Source organism: Motacilla alba, chromosome 2 (assembly GCF_015832195.1).
Source record: "Motacilla alba alba isolate MOTALB_02 chromosome 2, Motacilla_alba_V1.0_pri, whole genome shotgun sequence".
Lineage (NCBI taxonomy): Eukaryota > Metazoa > Chordata > Aves > Passeriformes > Motacillidae > Motacilla > Motacilla alba.
In genome coordinates, this window is record NC_052017.1 from 13,214,024 (window position 1) to 13,239,199 (window position 25,176).

At 38.6% G+C, this 25,176-nt stretch overlaps 1 protein-coding gene across 19 annotated transcripts in view; it reads left to right on the forward strand.

The window, feature by feature from the left end:
• PARD3 (par-3 family cell polarity regulator) overlaps positions 1-25,176 on the forward strand; it is a 443,621-nt gene that overhangs the window by 47,106 nt on the left and 371,339 nt on the right. For all 19 annotated transcript variants that reach the window (XM_038128982.1, XM_038128975.1, XM_038128984.1 and 16 more), the window contains exon 2: positions 1,730-1,831. In XM_038128982.1, coding sequence (XP_037984910.1) covers positions 1,730-1,831 — 102 coding nt within the window. The remainder of the gene's footprint in view (positions 1-1,729; positions 1,832-25,176) is intronic.

Sequence of the window (25,176 nt, forward strand, 5' to 3'; positions counted from 1 at the left end):
ACCTTTTTTACAAAGGTAAATTAACTATCTGTGTAGGCACCTCTGTATGCATGACAGTGTGAATAATGTAATACCGTTTTTAATTATTCCCAAATCTTTACTTTAAAAAAATGTATACTAAGTTATCTCCTGTAATATGCTACAGCAGTAAGTCTGTTTAGAGAAAACCCACATACTAGAAATCCAGTTAATTGTGTAATAAGTGCTTGCTTAGAAGAAATGGAAGGTAATGATATTTAATACTTAGAGAAATCAGAGAAAAAAGTCTGTAATTTAATTTTTGAAATGACTAGCCTAATGACTGTAAAATGTAATTCTGAAATCTGATCATCTAATGATGATGACTTATACAAACAATGATGTAAGTTTCATAGTACCAAATATCTCCAAATTATGTGACCTATGCATATATACCATATGCAAATACATAGAGTTCTAGGATATTAAAGCCAAGATGAATATCTGTTTATGTTCTTTTGTGCAGCATGTTCTGTCAGGATTTAAATACGTATATGGATTTAAAGGAATTCTGGTAGTCCCATTTCTTGTCCTGTTTCATCTTTGAGAAATCAAAATATTTTCAAGCCTCTTAGGGTGGAGCTTATTTATTTATTTATGACTTCTATTTTTAGTGTGGGTGGGTTTTTGTTCAGTTCAGGTTTGGCTTTGGCGTGATGTTTTTATTGTTTGTTCGTTTTGTCACTTCTAGACACCATACCTAAAAAGGCTCATGCTGATTGCTATGTTTAGGAAGTCGGGAACTTTGCAAGTTGATGCAATTTTGATGGTCCTCCCAGCAGGAACTTTGTGCAGTCATGCTTTCTCAGTGAAAAGCAAGGGAGCTCTTTTACTGTGAGACACTGAACCACAGCCCGGGGCATTGGGGGGTGTATTTGAGAAGCAGGATTATGTAGCATGATCAGACCAGGTGTTCACAGGGCAACTTTCCCCCATTAGGAAACAAATCCTTTAAGAATAGCATATCAAGTACTAACCAGCACTTGGGTCATGTGCTGGAGACACTTTGTGGACACAGCCTTGCTCCCTATGGCTTCCTTTGCTACCAAAAGTAGTAATAAAGACTGTTAAGCCAGTCCTCCCAGTTACTGCTAGACACCTGTATAAACACAAAGCCACACGCACGCATTTGTCTGCATCTATGTGTGTGTATATGTATCTGTGTATACATATAATTTTTTATTTCAAATATGGAAAGTCATCTTAGTATAGGTTTTAGATATCCCATTTACCACCTCTAGCAAAGGACAGGTAGAAAGCATTTTGATGGTGTTTAAATGTTGGTTTATGCCTTTTATAGCTGTTCTGTAAAACCCTCACACCTTTTACAGCTGCATGTAACCTTCTGTGCCTGTTGACTACTGTCTGGCATGCTTTATTTTGAGGACAATGTATTTTTCTTCCTTTTATGGAAGGAATATTGGGAATGTTATGTGCAGTAATATTTGGAGTATGTCAGAGTCCTGTGTGTCAGTGATGGGATTGTGACTCATGCAGATCTGATAGAAGAGGGAAGACTACATATCTAGTCTGAGGCAATTTAAAAAAAGAACTTGGGCTTTGCATCTCAATTTACATTTATTTACAGAAATATGACCTAAATAGGTGTTTGATGTCAAGAATTTGTAGGACTGTGATGCTGACCAAATGGTGGAATAACATTTTCCTGTTGGCATGTGATAATCTGATACTATTTTCTTCTTTTATGCAGGATCCAAACTACTGGATACAAGTCCATCGACTGGAGCACGGGGATGGTGGGATCTTGGATCTCGATGACATTCTTTGTGATGTAGCTGATGACAAAGACCGTGTAAGTACACATGGCTGCGAAAGCAGCGTGGCACAAGCTGCACCTCAGCCCATCAGCGGTGTGTGCTTCCTGCACATGTCCCAGAGTGGGAGCCAACACAGAGATTTTAGACATTTTTCATGTAGCTTGCCTGACAGATGTGAGAAATTGGTTACCGTCACGGTTTTTCTTTTAATTGAAATCATGGGTTTTCCATCCTTTCTGGTTCTTTAACAGTTCAAATAGGAAAAGGGAGCTGCAAGGATGAAAATACCTCAAACAGTGGAAAATTAATGCGCAAAAAAAAAAATAAATCTGTAAGTTGATGTTGTAGCTTTGTGTTACCTGTTGAATATGTACAAAAAAACCTGCTGGCTTTAAACTGATAAATATTGTGTGGGGTTTTTTTTTGGGTTTTTGTTTTTTTTTTTTTTTTTTTTTTTTGGTTTTTTTTTTGTTTTGTTTTTTTTTTTTTTTTTGTATTTTTTTTTAAATCGTTTTGGAGGAATTGCTAGTTACACAGAACTTGAGAAATTATACACTGGTGAGCCTTGAGTGCTTTCATTCTTTTTTAAGTAGTGATTTAGATCACAGTCAACTAAGAGGCCTTTTGATTATTGGCTATTTGTTTGAAATTATAGGTAGAAGTGTCTTTGAATTACTTGTTAAAAAAAATGTGGGTAAGAAACACTGTGGCAAGCTGTAAAGTCATGTAAATATTCTACTTTTCTCTGGAAAACTGAAGTTCTTGAAAGCATCTGAGCCTGATACAGACTTCAGTCTGGAAACATGTTTCAGGACCAGACTGCTTCAAAAACAGTATCCTTAATTGCCTACATTGGAACAGGCACTGTCAAGGCTCTTTGAAAACTGGCCAAATGATGACTCTTAGGCTAAGTTTTCAGAAATAGATACTTTGCCTGTAGTTATTTCTTGTGACAAGACTTAATTGACATGGTTATTTCAACCAGGACTTTATAAAGAAAAATTATGTGAGGAGTCTTGGGACATGAAGACTCCTCACTGTCTGAAATGTTGGGATTACTCAAGCTGTATAGAGTAACAGTGCTGAGTTTTCAGGAATTTCTTCCATAAAAATAGTGCCCAGATAAGATTTCATGAAAAGCTAATTAAAACCTCTAGTTGGTTATCTCATATTGAAGTGCTCAGCTGTGTGATTAGTTTAGCCTTTGGTTACAGGCCTCAGGGAGGCTGGTGCAAGTTGTCACTAAATATAAGTATTTATATATATATACACACACACAGACTTATTTGAATAATGCACTTCTTAGCTCCTCATGTGCTCTTCCCCTCAAAGAAGTTTGAATTCTGGTGACTTCAAGACCTTATTCTTTGGCTGTTACCTTGCCTTGCTGCCTTCAAGTGGGGTAATTCCTCACAGTGAAACTCTGTGGGTGTTTTTATGTGCATGACTAATAGCCAAAAAACTCTGACTGCAATTGAAGCAAGCAAAGTCATTATTACAATATTGTTTTTGTGTATAGATGGACAAGATACTTAGCAATTAGTAGTATTTATCTCTGCATTTGCCAAGCTCATCTCTATTGGTGGCACCTATGAGTTAAATTTCCTTTTTTAAAGGATCTTGCAGCATTGATTAGGAAGGTGCAATATAAACACGCACTGTGCTATGCTGGATTATATCCTTGAATTAGTCATTCTCACTTGACCTTCACGTTTGGATCTTTTCAAGTATTTTGGTCATTAGTCATTGGTTTTTTGTTTCCTGTAGTGTGTTTTACAGCTGACCTTCCTGGCTCCTTTTAGTTTTGTCTTGTTACTTTGCCTCCATAGCAAGTGTATCAATTGATTTTGTGTTGCTAAAACCTAATACACTTCTCATTAATGCGAGCTTTGGAATACATCTCCAGTTAGGGATATTTTGTATCTGATGTGTACACTTAAGCGTACCTTGTAAAAAGGCATTTAAACAGATGGTGTCTAAAGTTGTAATTAAATGATTACTGAAATCTGTAGGATTAGCTGTGCTTAAAATCAAACATTTGCCTATATCTCTCTTTTTTAAAATTAGGATAAAAATGTTTAAGATAATGGAAAACTGACCACTTAATGTTTTAGTGTTTATTTTCAGAAGGAGCTTCCTTACATTCTTGAAGAGAAGTTTGATGTGTTACCTACTACCTGACATCTGTATTTTTGAAAATCAGTTTGCTCTTACCATGGTTCTTTAGATTTAGGGATCAGTGATAAATGTGATTTTTGTCTTTGGTGGTGCTTTTATGCTATAATTGTGCAGTGTCGTATCAGCACAATACAGAATGCAGAGCAGTAAGGACCACTTGTCCTCTTGATGGATTTATTGCTCTGTATAGTCAACTGCCATAGTAAAATAAAACACTTAAGTGATGTGAAGAATATATTTACTCCTATTCCAATGTCTCCATGGAGAAAATGTTGTGTCCTATAACAAATAACAAAGACCCTTAGAGCAGCTGTTCTGAATGGAATGAGAGAAGTATCTTTGATGGCGTCCTTCACATTAAAATGCACCATGCTAGGGTAACTTTAATTAGCTTCTTCTGTCCCTATATTTTGTTATTCTCTTGTCACTTACTAAAACAGAATGGATGAGTAAGGGTTAGCCAGTTGCTTTCTGGAATAATTTGTGATGCTCAGTGTTGTTCCTCTTTAAAAAAAAAGAGTAAAACATGAAACAAACTACATGGAAAAACTGATTTTGCTAAGCTGTTTGTTCCTTTGTTTGTTTCTGAAACAGCTTTACTTAAGCCCTTTAACTTAGTTCATTGAGAACGTGCATGAAGCGCTCTAACTTAGCCAGCATAAAATGTGGACATTTCTATTACAGATATCACTGCATGTGAAGTTGCTTTGTAATAACCTTATAATCAAAAAATTAAATGCTCATTTGAATAATTTTTTTTAGAAAACCTTTTAATATTTATTTATATGTAATTTTTTTCAGGTTTTGCTATGGAAATATGGATAGTTTTCAAATATGGAAACATATCAGTGCTTTTTACATTTATATATCTCTGTGTATACATGAGTACAAATGGGCTGACTTGTTACTGGTTTTGAAAAATATTTGGCTGCAAGAAACAAGATCCTGTTTTCAGCTAGTATTTAGTCAGCTATGTAACCCATTTCCATTATTCTAAAAATACAGGTTTCTTGTGTGTGTAGTGATTAGACCAATATTTTAAAGATAGGTTAATTACCTGTTTTGTTTGGCTATCTGTAAGTTGCAAAAGTAGCCGTCTCTATGAAGACTCTCAAAAAACATATGTCATCTTGATAAGTTTCCAACTTGATGATAGCATACTTGATGACCTCAGTTCAGTTTTTAGTAGGCAGACGTTCTCAGCAGCAAAAAAACCCAACAAACACAACTGCAGAAAAAAACCAGAACCCAACCATTTTTAACTGTGTTTTCTTCAGCTAAACTAAGGCACGTAGACACTTTGGTAATTCTCACACTTTGATTGTAACATGGAAGTGCTTATTCGAAGATCTCATAGGCCCTTGTTTATCCATGAAAAAATGTTGAGAAAACTGTGGTGTAATCTCATTTAAAAAAAAAAGCAACCAACAAACCCAAAGTATGTGTATGAATATAACTTGCTTCCATTTGAATTCTCAGTGAAATAGTAATTTATATTTTGAAGAAAAACATTGTTTGCAATGATATGTAATTTTTTAATGAATAGAAATGCTCAGACTGTTGCTCAGTGGGAAGGTTTAGAGATCAAGATGTCTGTGTTTGGTGTAGCTATATTGCTGAAAAATCAGAGTTTTTTCTTCCCGAGGGAACAAGGATCTGCCATTAACAGCCACTGGTTGTGATGATCAGCTGGGCAAATAGAGCTACTTTGAAACAATTAGGTGTGAACCTAATGCCAATTATTCCTAAATTTGTTTGCTCCAATATACTTACTTTTTGCCAAATTAATTTGGGATTAAAAACGTGTAAATCCTAAAGGCCTTGGCATCTTAGAAATTCCTTCAACACTGCTAAATTCAACACCGATTCTTAAAAACAACCACAGTGATTTGGTAAATGCTTAGATTTACAGCCTGGCTTTATTTCTCCAAACTAAGGCAGGCACGGGCTTTCTTTGCTTGACTTAACATTTTCAAATATTCAGTCAGCTCTTCACCCTGCATAATTCATGCTACACCCACTGAGTGCAGCGATAAAAACCAGAGGAATATGGTTTGGTCTTGTCTGGAGTGGAGTCTCATGCTTCCCACAGTGTTTGTGTGTGTGCTGCTCTATCTGGCCCAGGTCACTGGAAGTTCAAGGTGATGTTGGTGCTTAGTGCTGCTTAGACAAACTTTGAACCTCCCAGAAAGACACACAAGAAGTTGCTGGTTTGAGTGGAATACTTCTGGTGAAAATAGGATGGAGATTAATTTCATGGATCTGTGCTGAAATGGAATTTGTAAACATTCATGAACTAGAGTTAACTGTTTTAAGTAAGCAAACTGCAGCTGAAATTCAGTGAAATCAATTGTGCTTCATTTGCATCTGCTTTTAAGAGATCTACAGAGATTCTCTTAATATTATTGTGAAGTTAGTGCCTGCTTGCTTAAAGTATGAAGACTTCTAGTGGGAAAAAGTCATTGAGCAGCTTCTTCACGTAATGTGAAGGCATATTAGGACCTTTTCCCAGTGTAGAGGAAAGGAAATGAACTTTTGAGTTTTGTGTTAAAACAGATGGTCAATTCTAAATAATACTGTTGTTTTGTTTACTTCCTCTTGGAAAGCTCTGTTGACTTAGAGAGGCATGTGATACACAAAATGTGGTTTGGAAAGGATGGCTGTATTTTGTTTGTAACAAATGTTAACTTGAAGCCTACACAGAAATAAGGCTATTTTGAGCAAATGCATTATACTGTTGAGGTTAAAGGCTAGCTAGGGACTGAAGGGCTGTGATTACAGTATCCTGCTGCTTTTGATTCTTGCTTTCTCACTCTTATTTTTCGGGCCAGTTATGCAAGATCCCGTTTTTGTAGTAAATTCAGGGTAGGCCAGTGACAGCAGGATGCTGTTAGAAAGAATGAGATTCTGGTAACCCTGTGCCTGTTCATTCACTCAAAAATCTTAAAGAGCTTTTGAAGTCAATGAAAGCTGTGCAGATAAAGTTGTGTTATCTTTAGATTTCCATCATTACATAATAAGAATACTCAAAGTAGTGTTGTTTATTCTAAATTTTGGGTGTCTCTGCCTCATTTAAGCAAACTTGCAGTGGAATTTACATGTGATTTCTCTTTGATTCTGCAAGTTAAGAATTTAACCCTAAATCATGAGTAGAGAATAACAAGTTTTAGTGCTTCTTGTTTCTGCCATTAGCAGATTAACACCCTGGAGTGAATGAAGAAACATCTTCTCCAGGTCCCATGCAACAAATCTGACAGCAAAACCTTAAAATGCCCCAAAAAATGACTCAGAAGTGTGATTTGCAGTATTTACCGTACCATGATTGGTATACCCTTTTACCCCTCAAAATCTTTATCAAATTAATTTTCAACTATAGCCATGATTATCTTCTGCCACACTGTGCAGCTTCTCTCTTCTTGTTCTGTGTCTTCATTCCCAGTATCCCAGGAAAAAAGATGACCTTGAAACAATTTGTTGTTACTCACAAGTGACTTGGCAAAACACATTTTGAGCATAAGGCATTCTTTTCTTGTAACAGCTTAAAATAACTGCTTGAGCCACCAAGCTTGGGAAAGTATTGATACTGGGAAAGAAACCCATGGTATAACAGTCCCATGATTATTTTCTGTTAAAAAACTTCAGTTTTTGAGCAATGGGCTCTTGATGTCATCTGCTGTTTGGCAGTTTTTTAATTTTAATTATGCTTTTAGAGATTGACAATTTTGTATTACTGACATTCTGAAAAATTGGTAAAAAACAGAATATGTCCATTTAAACCAGGTGTTTTTGCATTAACACTATAGACTCAGTGCTGGGATGGACACATGATGATTTTTAGATCTGTCTTGCTGATGAATCTAAAGTAGAAATTGAAAGTATTTACACAGCCTTTATTCCCAGCTGCTATTTAATGAAAACAGATTTGAAAGTAACATACTCAAAATATAAATATTATCTTCAGTCAAAGAATGGAATTTAAATGCTTGTTGTATTTCTAATAGTGAACTAAATTTTGATTTCACAGTGTTCATGGATGAGACTAATATATAATCATATATCCATGGAAGTGAGGAAATAAAGGTCATAAATCATGAATATTGGAACATGCATTTTTCAATCCCTAAGAGATATTAGATGTAACTAAATGTTGTCTCCTAACTGTCATTCTTAGTTTTCACCTCTTTCAGCATCGTTCTTAAAGTTGTTAATCTCATCATCACTTAGTTTTTTCTAGCTATGTGGTGACAGCATTTCCATTCGTGGTTTGCTGTGCATTTTTCAGATAAATTGCAATATTGCAATTCCTTTCCTGTTATGCTGAAACAGTCATATTTTTGCACTAAGAACTCTCACGTAGGAGAGGACTGACATTTGTAAATCCATAAATCAGTTTCCATGGAGATCTGAAGAGCTGCAGGTAAATCTGACTTCTGAAAATTGAATATTTTGGTAAAAAACTGTTCTCTGAGGAATAGCAGGCCCATGCATGAATATGATATACTGGAAAGATCGTGACAGTATTGTCAGGAAAGTAGTATCTCACAATATTATGGCTGTATTCTCAGCAGAAAGACAGACCTGAGTGACAGTGACTGGGTTAGTGCAGTCAAAAAACCCACAGACTTGGCATGGAATAAGAGGAAGGGTTTTATGGATGTGTAACTGGTTTGAAGATGGAAAATAGAGCATGTATTGTTCAATATATTTGCAATTGTTCTGAAAGAAGAGAAGGAAGATTTGAATACTGGAGTGACAAATTCCACTATTGTGTGGGAAACCACACATGCATGGTGAATGCTGCTCATGAAGAGTTGCAGAAGCATCCAGGGAGTAGACAATAACGTGGTGGATGTAATATCATTTTGGCAAAGATGTGCTTTAGGAGAGAGACTGCTTCAACTGAATACACAAACTAATGAGTTCTGACCTAGCTCTTACGTTTGGGAGAATGTTTCTGATTTTGCAATAGACCTCTGGACACAGTGGCTTAAGTGTAAGGCACATAACCAGGTCTCAGAAGGCTTCCAGCAGTTTGCCCTGTCTCTGCCTCTCCCCAGGATTTTCATCCCAGTCCTGCTGCTTGGCTCATGAGGGCTCTGGCAGATTTGTTTCAATCGAGGGGCAGAGGACTCTTCCTTGCAAAACTAACTAAGTATTTTTTCTGCTATTTCATGAATATTGTAAGTTCACCAAAGGACCTGGCAAGCTGAGAAGGAAAGGGAGAGCACTTTGCAGCTGGGAGTGGTTGAGGTATGAAGGAAGAAGAGCAAGAATGGGAACATGACTGGGCTGAGACCTTGCTTTTCAGTGGTGCCTGTGGAACTGCTGGAGTGTTCTTTGTGGTGCAGCAAGGGGTGGTGGGATCTCTCTGCTGTGTGTGCTGCTGGTGAGCCCTCTGCTTCCTCCAGCACCAAACCAAGCAACCAAAAACGATTTTGTAGGCATAGCAAAAAGAACAGAGCAAATGCCAACACTGACTCCAGGTACAGATCACCGTGCTCCACCGGCAGTGTCTAAATGGACCAGGATCTCAGCCTTGAAAAGATGTTGTAAGAAGCCAACAATAGATGGCTGTAGAATCAGAGGTGGTGTTGAGAAGTGGTTCTTTGTTTTTTTCAGTGCAAACTCTGGGGCATCAAGTGAAACTCAAAAGAGTAGCTGTCTGCAAAAGGTTTTTCAACTTTCCTTGACCTTAATTTTCATCAGAATACCTATGATATTTATCAGATGTCATAGATACTTCATGAAATTTTGGAGGATATGTTTTTTTCTTGAGATGCTATTTGCAAGTACATAATACTGAATTCTCTGCTTATTTTAACTCTTAAAAAAGTGATGCTTGTAAATCATGGAAACTGGTAATTTAAGTAGGATTTCAGTTTGTGAGAAAAAGTTTCTTTAATCTAAACTTTGGTGGAAACCATAGACTGTGTTGAAATGATGATGGTCTCAGTGTCAAATATTAGTAACACTGAAGGTCAGTACTGCTACAGTAGTCATTAAACACATCACAATTAAGAGAGACTTTGTACTAAAAATATTTAATAATGGATTTTTTCTATATCTTGTAATAATTACAGATTCACTGGTTAGATATAGTTGTAGATAATATAAAGCTGTGCTTTCTAATCCTTCACAGTGTAAATCTCCACAAAAATGTGCCATGAATCTAGAATTAGGCCATTACAGCCTTAACATTCTGATAGCTTTTGGTTAATTTTAGCAATTTCACTGTGTCCCAGAGGTATATTATTCATCCTACAACAAAGGAAGAAGTTGCAGGAAAGGTTGGTTATGGGGATTCATTAATATTACTCTCTTACTCCTTGAGATCAGCAGGTCTTAAAAGAAATGCTGTTACAACTTGGCAGATATTTCCTAACAGAGGTAGTGAGACTCATACACCAGAGGACTGACCCATATTAGAGCTTAATTATAGGAATGGATAATCCTGCAACTATAAATTATTCATAGTTGTTTTGTACGCGAAGTAGTATCACGACTAAAATAAGGAAAAGTTTCTGGAAAAGACCCTGGTCAATGCCTAAGTTTCTCAAAAGGTAATTTTCCTCCTTATCTTTCAACAAGGATTAAGATAGAGCTTGGCCCTTTGGATGTGTTTTGTTTAATGGAAATCAGTAGCAGTAACTCTTGGGGCTCAACACCCTTGTAGAGTTCCTTGACTAATACCTTATGCAAGAGAAACATTCTTACCTAAACACAGTCCTGGTACACAAGCTGCAATCTCAGCTGTCTGATAAGATTCCCACACTGTCACTAGGATGAGAATTCATTATTCTCTTATCCATTGATACCCACAGGTCTTAAGAGACTGTTGTAACTCCACAGTTATTTCCAAGGAAGGACAGTGAGGTTCAGAGTCAGGTACTTTATTTTTGAGTTGACTTAGAAGTTGAAGTATCTCCTAGGTTTGTAGTGTGAACAGTCTTACTAACAAGGAGAGAGCATGGAATATTTAAATTAGATTAAAATAGGGCCCCTAATGCATTTAATGGGGTGGTTGCTGCATGCTGAAGGTTTCTTCAGAAAGGACCTTGGATCCAAAGAGAGGAAAGTAATGCTGTCTTTTTTTGAGGATCTTTTACCAGTCTGACTTTTCAGTTGCCTTCTCAGCAGCAGCCCAGAGAGGAAGGAGTTAAGAAGATGCTTTGAACCCAAAGTCTTCTGCTTCATCCCCACACCCTGTTGGTGTACTTCCACACCCTGTTGGTGTGCAGGGAACTACCTCTCGCTCACCTTTAGCGTGCTCAGCAGGATAGTCACTACGTTTTCAGATTAGCATCACTGCTGAAGCCTGTCTGAGTTTAAACAGCAAGAAGGAGTTCTGCCTGCTCTTCAGTGACATACAGCCTTGCAGGACCATTGGCTTCTTTCTTTTTTACAACCTGTTGGAAGAACCGAAACTGTTCTTCGGTGGGCTCCGTTCCTTACAGTCTGCTAGATTTCCTGTAGATTGAAGACTGTTTCGTACAAGCTTGGTGGGAGCTTGATGATACTGAGTTTTTACTTTCTTGGGATGCTGTTTACTTGAAGGTAACCATACTTTGGATGAAATGGCAGACACACCTAAGAGGAAAATTACAAAGAAGTCATCGTCTTTTTCATATGATCGCCGGAGAGATTCGGTGAAAGTTAGGAGACAGTCCAAGTCTCTTAGCTTTAAGTCTGCTACACTGGGTACTCAGAAAAGGCAGGCACAGAAAAAGCAGGTTTGTATTTGGATATTCTCAGAAAAAATTCTTGCCTTCTAAATTTTTGTGGAGTTTGCAAATCTTGCTGTGTTGCTCTGAAGCGGTAAGCAATCTCTGCTGACTTGCAATCTGTGTGTCTGTAGGTATCTGTGAGCGTACAAGCTTGTGTGCAAGTAAAGCTGGATTTTTTCCTGTAATAGTTCTTAGGAGCTAGAGAGATTTATGGTGTTAATTTTATGCTGAGAAAAGTCTACATCTTTTCTGCTTTTAAGACGTGATTTATGTTTTCTGTTTTGTCTCAAGGAATTGCTTCTATAGTGCATTAAGTGTCCTGTGAGCTTTGGTAGTGTTTGTTGTGCTGAAAAACATGGGGCCTGAAACTTTTGAAATTATTATTCAGATTACAGCTGTTCCACTGCTCTTCACTGTTATTATTTTTTTTAATGTTGAAATGTACCAGACTGAGAGCTTTAGGGAGTGAAATATCTTACTTATTCCAGAACAGGAAATGCAAGTCAACAGAAGCACCTGTTCTGGTGGGACCAGTTCTTGGGTTAGAGGGCAGTTTAATGCCTTGGCAGTGCTGCTCTGCCATAGTAAAAGACTTTCATACATAGGTCCTTCTTTATATTTTGTTGCTAGGATCTAATGAAATGAAATTTCTCCAAAGAGAAGATGCAGTGTGAAGTGTTGTAAAAGGAATAAAAAGTGAGTCAGTTCATGAAATATCTTTGTATCCTGATCCCTAAAATTTAATCTAATGTGAAAGGAGTATGGGATCACTGACTCTGATCCATCTCTTGCTCTGCACTTGTGTGCACCTTTTTGAAGGGTTAAATGAACTTTACAGGGAATTTTTTATTAGCCGTGTACAGCATAAAGCACTTTAATACTTTGCAAATAGTATTGCTGCAAATGTTTTGAAATATACTAGATTTTCAATAGCACTAAATTGAATTTCTTGCAAGCAAGTAGTTTTCAGACCCTGACCATTCCAACTGCATCTACATTTTTGAGGGCATATTTCCATTCAGATTTAAGAGAATGTAAGTTATTGTGTTCAGTGTAAACTTTGGTATGAGGATAAAAATACAATATATTTTATATGTGTGGGATCATATTTGGTTTTATTACTATTTCTCTTGTTCTTGGAATGTTAAAATGTCTATTTACATAGCAAGAAATTCACTAGTAAAATATTAGAATATTCCAGCTTATTGGGATTCTTTAGTGTTAATTATAGGCATAGCTGAAGCTGTTTTTCTTGAAGTTCCAAAAGTTCAAATGAGGAAATATTTGAAGAGATCAGGAAAACCTTCAAAAGTGCTGCAAGCTCTGACAATCCTGCTGCATCCCCCACCCATTATTTGATGTGTTTTTTAGAAGTCAAAATAATAAATCTCAATTTTATGAAAATGTAAAGTACTAAATGACATCTGTGAACACTGAAGTTCATTGAACCTTTTGGGGAACTAGGCTACTCACATTAATTTCAGAATTTCATATGTGGGTGCACATCATTGAGTACCCCTGTATTTTGATTTTAGCAGGCCATAAGATGCTTTAGTCCACTCATCTTTTGGATGTCTGCCATGGTTACTGTGTGACCTCTAGTGGTTAATGAAAAATATGCTCAATTACTGAATTCAGGCTGTTGCTTGAACAAGTCCTGAATGTGTATTCTTGTTGGTTTAATTATTTAATCTTCTAAATTCTATTTTTATTGAAAAGAAAAAAAGCATCATCTGCATTAGCTAAATCTTTTATGGTGTCACTTCCAGAAAAAGTGCTTTGCTAAAAATTCTTATTCATAGGGATGTGTTTCTGAACTCCAGTACTCATAGATGCAGAATTATGAGAGTAGTTTTAAGAGACTTTTACTGCTTTGGCTTGGTTACAATATGTTAGTGGGTGATGCATCTGAAATAAAGCACTCTAGACAAAGGTCCATTTTGATAACTTTTCTGTGTTGGAAAGTCTAAATAAGAGCTTTTCTGACTCAAGAATGTATTTTTTCCCTCCTAACTGCTCCAGTTAACTGTAAGAACAGTTAATTTTTTCTACAAGCTTGGTCTTGTTTCAATCTTCAGATCATTATAATTAAGTGAGACAGAACCATTCTTACCTCCTCCCTGCCCTCCCCCCTTCCCACAAGGGCAGCCACTTCTGTGTGTATTGGAAGTGCTGTTGAGCACAAAGCACAACTACATTTGTTACTGTTGGACTTGAACAATTATGGGTTTGAAGTTAGCAGAATCTGATCAGTTTTCAAGCAGCCAGACCTAACTGTGCTCAGCACAGTGTCACTGGTGGTCACACAGACTCCTTCCAGGCCTGGCTTTCTGAGTGAGCAGAAGTTCAGTTACAGGACCAGAAGAAATGTTACTTAAAAATGCTTTTCTTTGTTGATTGAGTTTCTTTCTATTTTTTTTTTTTAAATCATTTTTCTAATAGATGTTTGACATCTGAGAATATTTAAAACTGTGCTTTGGTCTTTGCTGTTTTAGGAGACAATAGTAGACTTTGCTGCTCACAATATATGTGGTTTTACTTGAGTGGTTCCCTGGAGGAACAATACTCTGCTTCTGCTTATACAAGCAGGCAAGGCAAAATTATTTTTTAAATGTTTTGGTAGATTGATATCAGTCAAAGTCTCTCAAAATCACAGCATGTCGCAAAATCTTTTTCCGCTTCTTGGCCTTAGTATCACTGACCTCCCTTTTTTGCAGTTTAAGTTCTTATTTTTCTTTTTTGTGGTAAAATTTCATTTTGAACTTCCCCTTAATGAAAACTATTTAATTACTGGTAAAGAGTAATAAGAATCTGAGAACATTTTTAAAGAAACATTTTTCTCATTTTCTGAATTATGGTGATGTGAGAAAATGTTAAGGCAAATTGCTGCACATCTCTTGTAGTTCCATGGTTTTTTTTTTGTTAGCTTAGCTAACTTACTAGAAATGGAAAATCATGAAGTGTTCAATTCCAACAATATCAAATATCCTATCTGATGTAGAAATTAACCTCTTTCAAGATAATCTTCCTATCAAATTATTTATTAGTACAGATCACTTTTTTATTAGTTTGTTTTCCCTGGGCTTATCTGTTCTGAGGTAGAAAATCTGGTAATTACATTCACTGGCTGCTGATATTGTCATATTGGTTGATCTGGATAGAAATCACATTCCAGAAGTATGTAGGCTGGTCTTCTTAGGTGTACAAGTATTGTGCAACATAATGTATAAAATATTTGATAGTTTTAAGAGAAGTGATTGTCTCTTGTTGGGTTTTGAATGAAGAACAAAGTCAGTTGCATGAAGTATAAACTATAAATAAGTAAAAATTTGAGAGCAAAATCCTTATGTGCAGGGGACCATAAAAAATAGATCCAGTTTTATTTTTAGCTGTTTTGTGAGAGCCTCTCAAGTCTTATTTCTCTTTGTCATCGCCAGCTGACTGATTACTGGGACATGGGCTGGAGCCTCTGTGGATTAATTAAGATCTGAAACTGTTTTCCCGATAACTACTTATGTTTTGCATGCAGCATTTTGGAACCTGGCAAAGTTCCACGCTCTCATACAAGCCTTGCATAGACTGCTGATTTATGTTTTTTTCACTAATATTCCTATTTTTCTTCCATGGAACGCTACAGAAAAGAGACAACAAACTTTTTTTCCCTTTTCTTTTAAGCTCTGTAATTTCTGAACCATGTGGGGTTCACTGCCCGCTATCCCAGATGCAAGGCAATGCATACAAAGATGTTGTTAGAAAACCTTGCAGTCCCTGTGTTTAAATATGACTCAATCAACAGAAGTGTTCCAGATGCCTTGTTATGAGGATCTGAGAGCAGCCAAAGACCTATGAGTTACATTTTCTGTTGTCTTACTAGAAAGAAACCCTGAGTGGAAAAATGGCACTAGGAAGGTTGGTGATGCGAGGGAAGGGGGTTGCCCAAAAGGATAATGGTTTTTCACATCAATACGTAGTAGATGTGCCAGGACCAGGACTATTGGTGTGTGACAGGTCTGGTGAGCAAAAAGCTATAGCACCAGCTACCAGCAAATGGTTTGTAATCACTAAAGATAACTAAGTGGTAAAGAAAAATTAATTAATCTCATTTAATTTTCAGATGTTATTTTTAAAAACCATGACCTGTGATTACTTTTCATCTAGTGACTTTCTTCCTATCTTTTGCAAGAGTTTGTTTGAATTCTCTGGGGAATCTCAAATGTCTTCTTTGGGGAGAGGGAAATCAGCTTTAAGTGGGAGCCTGAGGATTTGTTGTGAAAAATCTGATCCTGTTTTTTTTTTTTTTTAATGAAACCAGACAAGCGTGTAAAGAGGAAAAGCATGTGATATGTGTAACAGAGCACTGGGAGATAAGAGTGTGTAGGTTCCTCTGGCAGCTGGGTTGTTAGTAGAAATTTGGCCTAGCAAAATTCATTCCCTGTGGAGCCTGGCAAGCTGTTTACCATAGTGGTTGGCTGTTATTATTAAAAGTGTGGTTGCAGCAGGGTGAGGTGGGTTGTAGCTGGTGAAGTAGGCTCACCTTCAGTTAAACAGAGTAAAATTGAAGTGGAGTGGAATGATAGTGAGAGGTTTGGCCATGGTGAGTCTTGAAGTTGTGTTTTCCTTTTCTTACTGAGGCTTGTCCATGGAGATTGTAGTAGATGTGTGTGTTGGAGTGCTCCCTACAGCAGTGTAAATCATCGTGCCTTGATGGCATTTGCTGTGGTGGTGTTGGTTAGTGCTCTCCTTGCTACTGATTTCCAGTGCACTGAGAGGGAAGTTGTCCTCTTCTAGAGTCGTGGATTCCTTCTCTTGGTGCTTTGTCCTGGAAGTTATTATGGTATTGCATACCATCTCAAGAAATATTTTGTTGTGATGTTAGAATAACAGCATGTTGCCAGGAGGTTTTCAAATTTACTTGGTGATTTCTTTAATGCAAGCAAAATACTAGGCTTTATTTTGACAATTTAGAGGTTCATCTGATGCAAATTGAGCTATTATTTTTAATTCTGTTTGAGTAATTGTTGTTACAGCTCATGTAAAAGCTAACATGATTAACCACACTTTTTGGTTCCTGAAAGTGTGGCTTTGTGCAGATTTTAGCTGATCTAAGACTGTGGTGGGGCTGCAGGTGAGTGTGACCTCCTATCTTCCCTGGCCATGGATGTGCTTCCCATCTCTCCCTGGCTTCAGCCCTGGGAATTGTTGGTTGCAATGAGTGGGGTCAGTGTGCTGATTACTCTGCCAGAAAAAAAGGACAGGTCACAGGAGAAGGGGTAATACAATGGCCTCTGCTGCAAGGAGCATCAGATGCTGGGAGCAGCTCTGCTGTCAGCAGGGCTCTGGATATTACAGCAGAGAATGAGTGTCCCTTAGCAAAGCTGGGTGAAAAAGGCATTCAGGGCTCCAGCCCTGCTAGCCAAGGGAGCAAAGCAGCCAATTGGCCATTCCATTTGGCAGTGCATGACGTTTCCCTTGCTGAGAGAGGAGGTGCCAGGGAAGGCAGGTCCTTGTTCTTGCTTGTGCCCACAAAGGGCTGGCGGTGTCCCACAGAATACTGGGTTAAGTTTGGTCAAATGTGATGTGCTGAGCTGGTGGGTTCTGTGTGTGTTCACCAAACTTCTCCCAGCTGCAAATACTCACCCTGCCTTGGTTGAATGCTTTTGATCTGCTGTTGCAATGTAGGCACTGAGGAGAGTAAGAAGCAAAACAGAGTCACAGAGCTACAGTGATTGAGGCTGGAAGGAATCTCTGGAGGCATCAAGTCTAACTCCTTGCTGCACACAGGTCCTGGGCAGTCTGGATCTGAGCATCTCCAAGGCTGCAGATTGCACAGCCTCTCTGTGCACCTGTTTCAGTGTTTGCTGACAAGGTGAAAAATTGTTTCCAAAGCCTCATCTGACTTCCTGGTGTTGCAATTAGTGTGACTGCTGCATCTCCTCCCACTTCTGGGTCACCTCTCAAGATCCCAGCTCTGTTTTCTTCATTCCCACCCATTAGGTCACAGATGACAGCACCAATCTTCTCTTTTAGCTTCCTCTTTAAACTGATTAACCCCAGCTTTCTTGGCATCTTCTTGCAGATCCTGTGGTCCAGCCTCCACTGTGCTGGTGACTGTGACAGGACGTTCCAGCTGCACTGCTGCTGTCACAGCCTGGTCTGCAGGAGCTGCCTTCACCACGAGGGTACACTCCTGCCTTGCCTTCCAAGCGCGGCCCAGTAGGGATCTGCCCACCCTTCTGTACAACCTCAGCATCCTGCTGGCACCCAGCCAGTACTGCTGCACACTGATTATTAATTAAAAATTCTTGGTGGCATTTCCTGATTAGCAAGAATTGGCATGCATTTTTTAAAAATTTATTTTATTTTGCTGCTTATTGTGCAGCCTTATATCCTCAAAATGGGGATGGTGCATTTCAAAAGAAACTGTTGTCAGCTGCAAGAATGCTTTTTTTAGGTTTAGCCGTTTTGTTCCAGTTAAGGGGGGGAAAAGCCTGCCAAATACAAATTAGATGGGACAAAAAAAGAAGAATGATTTCTGGATATTTGTATCATAACACTCCATTTCGAAATGCTCATATTCTCAGCACTTTAGCAGAAACAGTTAGTTAGTTAACTAACAAAAAATAAGTGTTTTAGTACCCTTTAGTCCCCTTTAATACGTGTACTTAAAAGTATGTTTTAAGTGCTATGCCACTGTTTTTGTGGAATGGTGATCCTTGCATGGTATAAAAATTGTGGGAGTTTTTTGTGCTGTATAAGCAATATTTTGACATGTATTTTGAACAGTCACTGAAGTTCTGAGTGAATGGTCTTTGTTTTCATTTTAATGTTACAGAATTTCCTAATGGAAAAGGATTTTATCTCATTTCCAGCTAAGATGTTGTCAATTTTGTAATAGCAACAAAGTTTTGCCCCCTGTTGTCCTGTACAAGAGTGAGTGAGCATTTTGCTTTACAGCAGCTTGATTTTAATATTTCCTGACAAAAAGGAAAGAGAATTATTTTTAATTATCTAAAAATATGTCCCCTGGCTCAAAGTATACTTCTCAGATAGAAGGCAAGCAATATTTTGCTTTCTCAGCAATTTCTGTCACTTGAAGTGTGAATTGATCATGGAGGTAATAGCATATGGGGAAAATCCAGTGGGAACTGTCTGATTTCATACATGTTTCAGTTCAAACACTTAACGTTCTTTTGATTTGTAGGCTGTAATTTTCACTGACAGTATTAGTGGCTTTTAGAAGAACAGCCCCTGACAGATGACATCCATCTAACCAGCTGCTGCCTAATCTGACTTCAGGCTGAATATTGTGTTATCTGACTAATATGAAATACAGTAAATATTAATGATTGTTCATCTGCTATTTAAAATAAACAGAAAGTAGTGAGAGAGTGATGCTCACATTTCACGCTTCTGCTGTAACTGGCTTCTTGTCATCTGTGACTGACAGCTTTTCTTCTAGGGTACTTTCTTTGTGAAAAATCAATGTTGTTTTAATTTTCTCTTTTCTCCCACAGGCTTTATTACTCTAGTTTTCAGTAGGGTCAGAAACAGTGAGATGTCTCATGTGGTCTAAGTTTAAAACTGAAAAATCAAGATCTTAGCTTCTCTGTCAATTTAGGAAAATTACTTTTCAGATGAATTAGATATAGTCAAGAAATGAAAAGTAAAAAAAAAAAAATAGTGCATTATAGATTTAGAATCATAAAATCAAAGAATAGGTTGAAAAAAACCTCTAAGATCATCAACAGTCCAGCTGTTAACCCAGCACTGCCAAAGCCACCACAAAACTGTGTCCCTAAGATCCACATACACACTTCTTTTAAATACCTCCAGGGATGGTGACACAATCACTCCTCTGGGCAGCCTGTCCTCATGTTTGATAACCCTTTCTGTAAAGAAATCTTTCCTAAGATCCAATCTAAAGCACCTCTGGCCTAACTTGAGGCCATTTCCTTCTGTTCTAGTGCTTGTTAGTGGGGGAAGAGAAGGACCTCCACTTTGCTACAACCTCCTTTCAGGTGGTTGCGTTGCAGTGAGTGATGAGGTCTCCCCTGAGCCTCCTTTTCTCCAGGCTAAACACCACCCCTAGTTCCCTCAGCTTCTCCTTCTAAGACTTGTGCTCCAGACCCTTCACCAGCTCTGTTCCTTTTTTTCTGGATGCACTCCAGCACCTCAGTGTCCTTCTTGTGGTGAGGGGCCTAGAGCTGGAAACAGGACTCAAGATTCACCAATGCTGAGTTCAGGGAACAATCTGCCCTGGTCCTGCTGGCCACACTCTTGCTGATCCAAGCCAGGATGTTGCTGGCCTTCTTGGCCACAGGCTGGGTCATATTCAGCACCCCCAGGTCCCTTTCCTCCAGGCATTTTTCCAGCCACTCTTCCTCCAGCCTGGAGTGTTGCAGGGGTTGTTGTGACCCAAGTGCAGCATCCTGCACTTTGCCTTGTTGAACCTCAGACCACTGGCCTCAGTTCAGTGATCCAGCCTGTCCAGAGCCCTCTGCAGAGCTCTCCTGCCCTCCAGCAGATCAACACTCTTGCCCAGCTTTGTGTTCCCTGCAAACTGACTGAAGGTGCCCTCAATCTCCTCATCCAGATCACTGATAGCAATATTAAACAGATAATAGAGACAATACTGAGCCCTGGGGAGCAGCACTGGTGACTGGCTGCCATCTGGGTGTAACTCCATTTACCACCGCTGGGTCTGGGCCTTGCTGCTCAGCCAGTTTTTTACCCAATAAAGAGCATGCCTATCCAAGCCATGAACAGCCAGGAGAATGCTGTGGGAAGTGGTGTCAAAGGCTTTAGTAAAGTCTAGGCAGACACATCCACAGCCTTTCCCTCATCCAGTAAGTGGTCACCTTGTCATAGAATGAGATCAGGTTGGTCGAGCAGGACCTGCTTTTTATAAACCAGTGCTGGCTGGGCCTGATTCTCTGGTTGTCCTGGATGTACTGGGTAATGGCACTCAAGATCCCCTGCTCCATGGCCTTTCGCAGGTCTGAGGTCATGCTGACAGGCCTGTAGTTTCCTGGATCTTCCGGGACCTCCCTGCTTGGCCGTGGCTGCTAATGAATGACAGAAAAGGGCTCACTGAGCACTTCCCCCAGCTCCCTTGGTACCCTTGGGTGGATCCCATCTGGCTCCATAGACTTGAGCATGTCTAAGTGGTGTAGCAGGTTGCTTCCCTTGGATTATGGTGGTTTCATTCTCTCCCTCATCCCTGTCTTCCAGCTCAGGGACTAGGTACCAGTAGAACTGCTCTTTAATATAAGATTGTGGCCAATGAGGCGTTAAGTTCATTGGCCTTTTCCTCATCCTTTGTCACTGTGCTTCCCTCTGCATACAGTAAGGAATGGAGATACTCCTTAGACTTCACTTTGTTGCTGATGTATTTATAGAAACTTTTTTATTGTCTTTCATGGCAATAGCCAGATTTAAGTTCCAGAGCCAGTTTGGCTTTGGTCCTTCAAATTTCCTTGCTGCATAACTTCACAACATCCTTGTAGTCTTCCTGCGTGACCTGTCTCTTCTTCCAAAGATCATAAGCTCTGCTTCTTTCCCCCTGGGTTCCAGCCAAAGCTCTCTGTTCAGTCAGGCCCATCTTTCTCCCCAGTGACTTGTCTTTCAGCATGTGGGGCAATCCTGCTGTTGTGCCTTTGCAGTTTCTTTCTTAAAGAATGTCCAGCCTTCCTGGACTCCTTTGTCCTTCAGTATTGCTTCCCAAGGGACTCTTGTCACCTTCCTAAACGTGCCAAAGTCTGTCCTCTGGAATTCCAGGGTCACAGTTCTGCTGCCTGTGGCAGTTCTGCCTCTTTCATACTGCAAGAGTGCAATGCTGTCATTTTGTGAACTCAGTGCCCAAGACTACCTCCAATCATCACATCACCCATCAGTCCTCCTCTGTTTACAGATAACAGGACCAACTGGCACCTTCCTTAGGTGGCTTCCTCTCCAGCTGTGTCAGGAAGGTCACCTTCCATAATCTGCAGGTAGCTCCTGGACTATTTCTCTGCTGTATTTCCAGAAGACATCTGGTAAATTGAAGTTCTTCCATGAGAACAAGGGCCAGTAACTGTGAGTCTTCTGTCAGCTGCTTATAAAATGTTTCCTCTGCAACTTGATTCTGGTTAGGTGGTCTGTGACAGATTCCCACCAGGATATCTGCCCTGTTGGCCTTTTCCCTGATTCTTCCCCATAAACACTCAGCTCTAGCATCACCATCATTTAGCTCTAAGCAATCAAAACTGTTCCTAACATATACAACATATTCCTAACATATACACTACCCAACTTTTCCTTCCTTGCCTGTCCCCTCTGAACAATTTATGGTCAACCCTTCCAGTTGTGTGAGTTTCCACGATGGCAAATGTGGCAGCTTTCCTCCTGCACCAATGGCTTTTATCTCCTCTTGTTTTCGTATTCAAGTAGAGCCATAAGTTTTGTAGGAATGGAAATGGTTTCAAAATCTTTCCTCGAGTGGTTTCTGAGGCATAGAATAGAATTTGTGACTGAAAGTTGGAAAGAGATAGAGCAGAACAGGATGATGGTTATGGTTATTCCTACTGGTCAGAAAAAAATTTACACAGCCTCTTGAACTTAGATCTGCTGTATGCTATACATATTAAAGAGATAGTTAGAAAGGTTACTCTAAACTTAAAAATGCTTTAGTTGTTCCTGTGCTGATCATGCTTAAAGTGAGTTATGGAAAATTTTTATGATGTAGTTTTCTACTTCATTTGCTAATTCCTTGGGAAAAAAAAAAAACAAACTCAAACCCAAAAAACCCACAAAACCAAAGAAATTCCACAGAATTGTTTCCTGAAAAGAAAACCCAAGAAAACTGAGGTGGCAATAACTCTACCATTTGTCTTTCATTGCTTTCATTCTGGTTTTATTGAGAGCAAGATCAAACACGAAGTGTTCGTGCTTGAGAGAACCACAATGTTCCACAGTCTGTCACACTTGAGGTCAATTTGTTCATTAAGGGCTGTTCCAATTTTTAAATATTGTGAACTTTAAACATTGCTGTTAAACCGCCTTAGGTTCTCCTCTACAGACCTCGCTTTACTGAGTTACTTTCTCTTCCTCTAGTAGTACTTTGGCATGTTCAGGCAGACTACATTGATTTCTTTGTTTTGAATATTGTTAATCTCGTTGCTCATTTTTCATCAAAAATAGCTTTCATAAATCTGTCAGCTGTCAGAAATAGAAGTCAGCTTTGAAAACTTTTTAAATATTGCAATGCATTTTCATTAAAACAAGTTGACAGCAGAGAACATATTTCTTTTTTTGACACCATCACAATGCTTTGATGAATGACACCGGGCAGTGGTTTTTTCACTTTATGACATTGTTGAGGCACAATACCAGTGTGGCAGATGCAGACTGAGATTCCCAACTCTTCCCTATCAGCTCCTGTGCCTGTTTGCTCCACAGACAAGCGATGGAGCATTGGCACCAGTGCTTACTCACAGACATGGGCAGATTTGCATTGGGGGAAACAGATGCAGACAGTGGTGTAATAGTTTGTCTTTTTTAAAATGACAATGATTTCCTGAATTATTATGAATGTTGATGCTTGCTGCTACAAAACAATTCATTGAACTTCAGTTCTGTAGCTGTAAAAATATGTTCAGTTACTGAAATATAATGAATTCATTTTTCTTCCTCCTTCCATGCTCCATCAGAAGTTAGATGGACTGAATACAGACATTAACTCAGATGCAAATGAACTAAATAACTTGAGCATTGCCTTTGGCCTAATGTCTTGGAGTTGGTATTCAGGCATCTGAACAGCTACATGTGGATTACAGAACAGGGAAATGAACTTTTTTCCCCCCTGTTAATACATCTTAAAAGAATAATAGCTGACATCTACTAGTTAGCAAAAATGTAAGACTTTAGTCCTTCCAAGTGATAAAGTGGTGGTTTAAAAAGCATATAAACTCTGTAATAAACTATTTAAATCTTTGGATGTGGAGCCTTCCTTGCTTAACTAGCTTGCAAGTTCAAGGTTTGTGACTGTAGGCAGCAGGGTCCAACCTGAGCAGGGTAGGTCTTCAAGGCATTTCTGTCTAACCCTCTGCATCTTGGCTCTGTTCTTTTAATTCCCATTCTCAGTCTTCTGAGTGGCCATCAAATGCAAGAGAGTGAGGGTATTTGCTAACAACGTGAAGGTTTGGTCTATACAGGTGTTACAGAGCTGGTGTATGATGCTTGCTGCTGCAAAGATCAGGATAACTATCTCGATGTACCCACTCATTCCCTTCCCCACCCCCTTCCTTTTTATGGCTTCCAAAAAGCAACTGTATTTTCATTTGCCAAAATAAAATTAAAAAAAGACTGTTATGTCTACACTCACTTCACTTTTATTGGGAAGTAAAGTGCTTGTTTAGCCCCTCTGAATGTATTACATCCACGTTCTAGAAAGGGCAGTGTTTCCTTCAGGTTTCCGTAGGACCTCCTAGTTACTGTATGGATATTGAATCCAGGTTAAACAAATACTTGAAAGTGCTCTTACCTGTTCTTAATAATTTCCAAATGTTACAGCTTAGTGATATGGAGCTCAGATAGGCTCCTTTTAAATCACTCCAAAAGCTGATAGGTACTTATTGATGCATTCAGTGAATTTATGTTTTGGTAACTTGCAGAGATTAACGCATTGATCTTCTGCTGCATTTTAGTAAACAGTTCATGATTCTCATACTCTGAAATTGAAAACCTGTTGCAAATTTGAACCTAGCTTGTCTTTGCTCATACTGTTTAGATCAGCATTTGGGTTGGACTCATAAAATGGAGCAGCTGTATCTCATGCTTTGATCAAACAAAAAATAGGCTTACTGATTTTGATTCAAGTTTCTCTGTTTTAATCCTAAATTGTACCATGGAAATCATAATCTGAAGAAAATTGCCCCTTTAAAAAATTCTAGTTATATTAATTTCTAAAATGTAGCCTTCATTTTAAAGTAACTTGTCCTTTTTGTTTGTTTTCGAGTTTCTTTTCATCATTACTTATTTTCTTAATTCTGCTGCTAGGAAGCTGGTTTTACAGAGAGACTGAGGTGGAAAAGCATATGGTTTTTTGTTGCTGTTGGGGGAATTATTCTTGGAGCCATGACAAAATTAATAAGAGAAAAAAAGCAATAATTTTTTTGTTGGTTTTACTTTCTGCTTCATTATGTGTTTAGTTGAGTAGATAAATCAATAGCAACATCTGTAACACAGTGAATTAATTTAATAGAAAAAGTTTGGAAGGAGTAAATTAGTGACATGGCAATGAGCTTCAGTGTAGATGGAATTAAGACAGGACCTATTTATTTTTTTTAAATGAAAACTTTCTAGATGATAGATGGTGAAAGAAAGTAGGAAGTCTCCAGATTTTAAAGAAGAGCATTCCAAGTACAGCATAAAAGCAGAATACACCGAAATCCCAGTGGTCTAACTGTGGAAGGAGAGAGGATGCACATATTTCTCTTCTG